This window comes from Octopus bimaculoides, chromosome 20 (assembly GCF_001194135.2).
Source record: "Octopus bimaculoides isolate UCB-OBI-ISO-001 chromosome 20, ASM119413v2, whole genome shotgun sequence".
In the NCBI taxonomy this organism is placed as follows: domain Eukaryota; kingdom Metazoa; phylum Mollusca; class Cephalopoda; order Octopoda; family Octopodidae; genus Octopus; species Octopus bimaculoides.
Window position 1 is genome coordinate 18811520 of NC_069000.1, and position 8534 is coordinate 18820053.

General features: G+C 34.6%; 1 protein-coding gene across 2 annotated transcripts in view; it reads left to right on the top strand.

Annotated features, from left to right (window-relative positions):
• Positions 1–1351: 1351 nt before the first annotated feature.
• The window catches only part of LOC106882630 (uncharacterized), a 38891-nt gene continuing 31708 nt past the window's right edge, over positions 1352–8534 (top strand). For both annotated transcript variants that reach the window (XM_052975124.1, XM_052975125.1), the window contains exons 1-2: positions 1352–1736; positions 5440–5457. In XM_052975124.1, coding sequence (XP_052831084.1) covers positions 1367–1736; positions 5440–5457 — 388 coding nt within the window. In that variant the 5' untranslated portion in view covers positions 1352–1366. The remainder of the gene's footprint in view (positions 1737–5439; positions 5458–8534) is intronic.

Here is an 8534-nt window from a genome sequence, read left to right on the forward strand (position 1 = left end):
GTGTGTGAATGATGCCTGCTCACTCAATTCAAACCTCTTTATCACCTCACTTATTCTCACCACCCCCAAGGTTCCTCAAGAGCATGTCTCGAGACATTTCATCACCATCTCACTCACTGTTGCTCTCCTTATCTTACTCTCCAAATCGCTCTGCTTTCTCTTCTAACTTGGGTATCCATGTATCTACTCTACAGCAACAAACCTATTTCTGTCCTTCTATACCTTTTAGCCACCACCCTTTCAGTGCTACTCCCCACTCCCAGTTGAAGGACTTTTGTCTTGTAAGTTACTTGGTAACCCTGTTGGTGATGGTGCCATGTAAAAAGCACCCAGTACACTCTGTAAAATGGTTAATGTTAGAAAGGTCATCCTGCCTTAGAAACCATGCCAAAACAGATAATGGAGCCTGGTGTGGTTCCCAGCCTTGCTAGCTCCTGTCAAACCATCCAGTCCATGCCAGCATAGAAAACTGATGTTAAATGATGATGATGAGGAGGAATCTGTTGTCTATATCCCAGTTACTTATAAATGTGAAGTCTATTTGGTTCACATGTTCACCTGAATGGTAGGTAATCAGATAGGTGGCTTTCTGAAACTTGTGGTATCATTGCTATCCCAAAATTCAAAAAGCTTTGATTCCTCTTCTTTCTTTGATACATGGCCATAACATCCATGTACATCAGAGTAACCAACCTGTCTCAGTATGTCCATTGAAGTCGCCACCTATTACAAGGTCAATGTCATTCATTATGAAGGTAGTTTGCAAGGGAATTTCATAGAAATGGTTTTTTCTGTTCATCTATCAGTCCTGGCTATGGATCACTCTTACTGTCAAGTTATCTACTCTGTTATTCTATTTCTCTGCCAACATGTTTATACTCCAGAGTTGTCACCCACCCAAAAAAATTTGTACTTGCATTCTTTACCTGTGAGAAATCTGCATGAAATCCCCTTCCCTGCCGCATCTTGTACAAAGCTCTCATCTACTTGCTTCTGCTCTAACAGCTCTACTACAATCTTTCCAGACCTACCTTTTATCATTCCAATGGTAATGATGGCAATCTGAAAGCTCCGCACTTGGTAAAAACAAAAGTTTCCACTGATTGTGATGGTGACTGGGTTGCTTGATAAACATCTGCACCTAAAAGGAGGAAGACTTTCTGCTGATGGTTTTTGTGGGTTAAATGCTGTCACTTAATGCAAAGTTTGAGATGTATTTTGATTTCAACTTCTTTCACTATGAAGTAGAAGTAACATTCATACTCTGCTAGTTTACAAAGCAAACAATATGCAACACAAGGGGTTTTGAACTTACAAACTGTAGGTTCAAATCCCAACACTTTTGAGCCATCTGCAATTATTAACAATGTCTTTTTTCTATCTTATTTCAGCTCCACCTGAGGATGTTGAAATACGATCCAACTTTATTGTTCTGGCTGATAAAGAACATGAGTTTAACGTAGGTAAACAGATTCATTTAATATGTGATTCCCATATTGGCAGCCCTCCTGGCAAAGCAAATTGGTTCATTACTGATGATCTTGTCGATTTCAATAACTTCAACGTCATTACAGAAAATGTTTCTAGTTCAGGTCCAATACCTGTTGCATCTTCATGCCAGACCAGTCTGAAAATTAGCTTGAAGTATTACCCAAACAGAGAGATGAAGGTAGCCATAAAGTGTGGTGTTAATAATACTGTTGGAGAAAAATCATTCATGAGGATCTTTAATATTGGTAAGTACTGATTTATTGATACAGTTTCTTTTCTCTGTTATATTGCTTTATTATCAATTGCTGAGCCATACTTATTTAATTGATGAGTATGCTTATCATATCAGAGCCTGCTATTGGTATTGTAATATTATGCAAGCCTGTTAATGACATTACAATGTCGCACATACATGCTGATGGCATTGCAATGCCTTGCAAGCCTGCTAATGGCATTGTATCAGTGTCATTATTATCATGAACATTTTAATGCCTGTTGATTGATAGGATCTACACCAATATTCTTAGTCTTATGAGACCTACCTGATATTCCACCACCATCTTACCTAAATGGGATCCTATTCTATTCAAAGAACTAGTTTACAACCTGTTTTATTTTGGTTTTTTGACCTTTCAAAATGCTTAACTGTTCTTTGTCAATGGTTCCTTACCATTCTTTTGTTTTTTTTGTTTTGCTTACAGCTCCTTCTTGCATCCATGTAACCCATCCTGTAGATGTTGTTAGTTGAAAACATAGCATCTGCAGTGTATATTAACTGCAGCTTCGTCATAGAAATGACCATTTTTATCCAGATAAAACTGTATTAGCAAATGAATTTCATTAGCAACATAAAATTATGAACGTCGCCACGAATTATCTTTAAAAATGTGTACCAAGAATAATAATTCTTAAAAACATAAAATATATAGTAACAAAACAAATATAATTGGTACTCAATTCAGTGTGATGTTTGGTTGATGCAAAATTGCAAGTTTTTTTCAAAATCAGGTCACATTGTTGATCACTATTTCGAAATAGATGCTTGCCTTTTGCCTTTCATTGTAAGTTCCTTTACTAAAGCCAAATTCAATAAGTAAAAAAAAAAATCCAAATAATTCTGCTTTCTCCATGAAAGTGGGAGCTCTCTAGCAATTTCATAACTTTTCTATGAATTATAGTTTTTATAAATTTCATTACTTTTCTTTGTTTGCTATGCTTGTATCTAGGTTGAACTTTTTCATCACTCTTGTAATTCAGTGAGACTTTGCTGTAATTTGATATCAACATTACTTGCATTTACACCTAATAGATCTACCACACAACCTAAAACACTTCAAATAATCAACATATACAGAAATATTATCATCTTGCAGTTTCATATCAATTGTAGCCAAGGTTAAAAACTATACCAGTTGTGACATCCTCCTATGTTAACCCTATCTTGAGTTCCTAAGAAAAGTCATAAGAGCCACTTTGTAGATTGTTGTTGTTGTTATTGTTATTCTTCTTAGTATAATTATCATCATCATCATCATTAAGGTGGCATTTTGTCCATTTTTACATTCTGAGTTCAAATTCTGCCGAGGTTGACTTTGCCTTTCATCCTTTCAAGGTTGATAAAATAAGTACCATTGAACACTGGGGTCAATGTAATCAACTTAACCCCTCCCCTGAAATTTCTGACCTTGTGCCAGAAATTTTAAATCATTATTATTGTTGTATTGATGTTACTGAAATTAGTGAGCTGATAGAACCGTTAGTGTCAGACAAAATGTCATAAGCTGCTTTTTCTACCATTTTCTACTCTGGTTTCAAATCCCACTGAAGTCAACTTTGCTTTTCAGATGTGTGTGTGTGATAAAAAAAAAAAAAAATACCAGTCAAATACTGGGGGTTGATGATATTGACTAACCACCTCCCCACAGAATTGTCAGCCTTGTGCTAAAATTTGAAGCCATTATTATTTTATTGCATTGCACAGTGTGGATATAAATGACTAGATTTTTGTTGTTATTTTTTCTTTGTAAATTGTCAAGCCTTAACAAAAGGTCCTAGATAGAGTGGGCCTCTTTAAGAGTGAAGTGTTCCAAAGGGTGTAGGTTTTTGGAGTTTTCACATATGTGTTGAAGTCCAGGTGTTCCAAGTTTAAAAAAAAATTTTTTTTTTTACCCTGAGGGGCTTGATCCTAATATTCTGAAGATAACTAGTACAACCTTCATTTTGCTGCTAGATGTTTCTACATTCTTGATATCTCTACTTTTAAATTGGCAAATATATTGAGATCTCTATTTCTTTTTTGTCTGTGATATTTTTGTCTGAAAGAATTAGTCTCCATTACAAGGCATTCTTTTTTTTTTTCATGTCATAAAATGATATCTGTCTATGATCTTCATTTGTTCTGGATGTCAAAATACCATACAATTTTTGGTTTACCAAGTTCATTTAGAGCAATGTTTCTCACTCACTTTTTTGATTCCTATTTTACTCTACTGGACTTCCATACCTATTTGATGTGTATAAAATACATTCTACAGTATTTTTATAATTAAATATTATTAGGAAGTGTATAAAAAAAAATTTTGATATTTTGTGTATTGTAGAAGTATAAAGAATTTATTGTAGAAGTATAAAGAATTTATTGTAGATAACTTTTAGCAAAATCTTGTATAGATCCCAGTTGAGAACACCTGATTTAGAGCATTACTGGTATATGATTATACCACTTGCCTAAAGTGTTGCATCCATATTATCTATAAGGTGATCAGTGTTAATTTAGACAAAATTTATGATGTCACTTGTATTCCTTCTGAGCTCTCTACTACAATATGCTCAATATTTTCCTCTCACTGATTACATAGCAGTTGTTTGAAAAGTGTAGCTTACTATTCTAGTGTTTTGAGTTTGATCATGCACAACCACCAATGAACTCAGTTTCTCTCCAGAACCACTCCCATGATGAGTCATGATTTTTTTCTTTTTTTTAACCTTCTTAGTGTCTCTGAAATTGTTCAAGTAACTACATTTCTACTTTGGTATGTTTTCTTCTCTTTCTTTAACACAAGGAACTCTTAATTCTATTGCAGAAAGTAGTAGCTCATTACTCTTTGATGTACTAACCTTTAGTGATCTTTATTCTTCATTTATGCAATCAGAAATGCTAATAAGTTCTCTCCCTCCTATGTTCTGTTTCTTGTATTAGCAACTAGCATTTACCTTTAGATTAAGTGCTCCATGCATAGCTAGGGTTATTCTATCTAATGCCTCCATTTCATTCTTCATCCAATTCTCTATTCCAGCACTGTAACACAGTAGCAATCGCCCATGTGTTAATTGCATTTATCAGGTTCCTTGCATTAAGTTTGGGCTTCACGACAAGCTTTAACTCCTTTAGATATATTGTTTTCACTTTTTCCTTCACTTCTTTATGCATAAAATTGAGTTCCAGTATGCCAGGTTACTCGTGCCTATTGTCATCAGGATCTAAAGTCTGTTCTTCCAGTAAGTTTATTCCATTACAATGGGTTCTCCTCCCTCTTTCCATTATTAAACTTACATTTTGATATACCAAACTCCATTCCAATATCACTACACATCTTAACAGCATTAAGTGGAGTTTCTTTTTCAGACTTTGCTAATATTTTCAAATCATCCATGAAGGATAAATGATTTAGAGTGGAATTTCTTCCTAGTTTGTAGCCCATATTGACAATTCTAAATGTCATTCAAATGAATATTAGTGCAATAACAAATCACAAGAGAAATTGTTACTATGCATTTTTTTTTTAATGGCTACACTTTCTAGCGATGTCATGTTCACCATCAATTTTGTCTTCCAGTGAGTCATACATGCAATGAGAGTTGTTATTGTGGTTTTAACAGATGCATAAATTATTTGAATACTGAATGTTTGGAATTTAATATTCTTTGTTTCTATCTTTGTTCTTTCAGTTAAAAATGAAGAAAAGGGTAAGTTTAACAACTAAATCATTCCTTCAAATGCGAGTGTGTGTGTGTGTGTGTATACAATGTATGCATTTATGTAACTATTAAGGTTTGATTGTAAAACCTGTAGATGAGCCTGTGGAAGAATTCAAAATCTCAGTGTACAGCTATCAGTGTTCAATAATCAGTATTTAAATAAAACAAAGAGAATGACTTCAGTTTCTTTATTTTTCAGTTCACGTGATATTTTGAAATTTCTTTTGGTTTCAGAATAGTAATGAATTTGATGGTGAGGTGGTTATCTGCCTTTTCTTGCTCGATTAAACAAATACTCTTAGAATAATATTGTGATCAGTCATTTCGAAAAGAGAAGGGAATTCACTGGGAGATTTGCTTTCTCCACCATTGCCATTACTATCTCCGCTCTCCCATCTCTATCATCATCACCAGTAACCTTTTCCATTTACTGCTGATTCCTGTCTTCCAAGTGATTGTATTGTCATTGGTTAAAAGAAATCATCATATGACATTTGTTGGCTGCTAAGTAGAAAATGTCAATGCTGCTGTGAAACTCCAGCTTGTCCCTCATCCAAATTGTTAGTGGAGAGGCTAAATGGACAGATATCTGTAGAGTTAGTCTTCCAATCATCATCATTACTTGAGGGGTGTGGTTCTAATTGGTTTTCACAATACAAATGGGGTTGCCATTTTAATCACTCTTAACTATTTTTGTTATTATTGTTAGCAGGTTGATGGAGGGGCTGGAGCATTAGAAAAAATGTCTGTTTTGCAGTTATATAACCTTTTACATTCTGATTTCAAATCCCACCAAGACTGTATTTGCCTTTCATCCTTCTTGGGTCAATAAAGTACCAGCTGAGTACTGAGGTTGATTTGATCAACTAACCTCTCTCTTCCAACTTTCTGGACTTGTGCATAAATTAGAAGCATTATTATTATTATTATTGTAGTTTCTGCCAAGGTCAGCCTTTGCCTTTCATCCTTTCAGGGTCGATAAATTAAGTACCAGTCAAGTACTGGGGTCGGTGTAATCAACTATTCCCCTCCCCACAAATTCCAAGCCTTGTGCCTATAGTAGAAAGAATTATTATTAAGGCAGCAAGTTGGCTGAATCATTAGCATGCTGGGCAAACTATTTAGTGGCATTTCATCTGTTGTTACATTCAGAGTTCAAATTCCACCAAGTTCAACTTTGCTTTTTATTTTTTCAGGGTCAATAAAATAAGTACCAGTCAAGTACTGGGGTTGATGTAATCAACTTCTTCCCTTCCAAAACTGCTGGCCCTGTGCTAGAATTTAAAGCCATTATTTTTATTATTTATTGTCTTTGCACAGCTTCTAATGCTGGAGATGTACTACGGTGCCAGCTGTTCACTACCAGTGAACTAAGGTAACACCCCTTATTTTTCGAGCACCATCCGGAGTATTTGAGCGGTTCCAGGCAGTGCTGTTTTCTGCAAGTGCTCCACTATTATTGCAGCCCTTATTTGTTCCATGTACTTCTCAAGATTTTTACTCACTGTTCCCAGGGCTCCGACAATTATTGGTACTATTACCACCTTTTTTCATCGACCACAACTACTTAACCTCCCAAGCTAACCTGTTATATCTATCAACTTTTCTTTCTTCCTTATCGCATACCTTGTTGTCAGCTGGGCATGCTATATCTATAATCCAGCATCGTTTGCTTTCTTTCTCAATTAACACTGTCTAGTTTCCTATTCTTTTTCTCATGGTTGCACTGAATCATAAAATCCCATAGGATCTTCGCATTATCATTTTCGATGATGCCTTCAGGTTTATGTTCATACCACTCTTTTGCTCTGTCAAATTTATACTTATTATTATTATTATTATTGTGGTGAGCTGGCGGAATCATTAGCATGAAGTGTTTAGCAGCATTTTCTTTGTCTTTACATTCTGAGTGCAAATTTTGATGAGGTTGACTCTGCCTTCCATCCTTTCAGGGTCAATAAAATAAGTACCAGTTTCGCACTGGGGTCAGTGTATTCTTCAAAATAAAAAAAAACTGAATACTAGACATATACTGAGGTGGTGGGGAGTAGTACGTTTGTCAATTATAAGTAGTAGTAGTATTGTATTGCTGAATACTATGTATTTGAATTTGTTGGAAGAAATATTGCAAAATACTTTCTCTGACTATCTAACAATTCTGCCAGCTCATTGCCCTTACAATTGTTATAATAGTAGCAAAAATTTGGCATTTTATTGTAATGAAGTGTGTGTGTATGTGTGGTATGCATGCACATATAAATAGATCAATAGGTACACAGACTCGAGATACACGCATCTAGAGTCCTTTGTTTTTATTTTCTCATCATCTCATTTCTAACAAGAATACATTAGTTTTATATTTTATTGATACTTTGATAAAACATGAAAGTTTCCAGTGTCTAAAATGAGTTGTTTCCTAACCATTAACTTCACTCTAAACTCTTTAACATTTAAACTGGTCTCATCCAGCCCAAAATATTCTACCTGCTTTATGTTCAAACTGACCAGAACCAGATCTAGCCTCTTGAACCTACCCATTCTAAAAATATGCAATTACAGTATTGAAATTTCAAAGCAACAAGATAAACCATGGTTAACTCAAAAGAATGTAAATAAATAAGCATTACATTTGATTGAGTAATCTGAGTGCTAAAGGGTTAAGAGTATATATATTTACACTGCATGCATGCATGTATGTATTTGTATGTATGTATGTATATATATGCACCTATACATACAGGTGGATGTCGGTATGCACATACCTGTACATATATATGCATATACTCATTTACTTTTGTTTTTACATGATTGTACAAATAAGCAGAAACAAGAAAAAAGTATTCAAAATAGGTTAGTAGAGTTTATTTAGTAATTTGAGCTAGAAAAAAAAAGTTGTGTTGGTTGTTGCCATTTTTACTAACAACACACTTCGTTTATGTCCTAAACACCCAACAACTTGGACACTTGTGGTCAATAAAAGAAATCATTATTATTTTAGTTGGGTTTTTTTTAACACCTTCTTGAAAGGAACTAGAAAACATGCAAGAAACAGGGCAACTGTATAT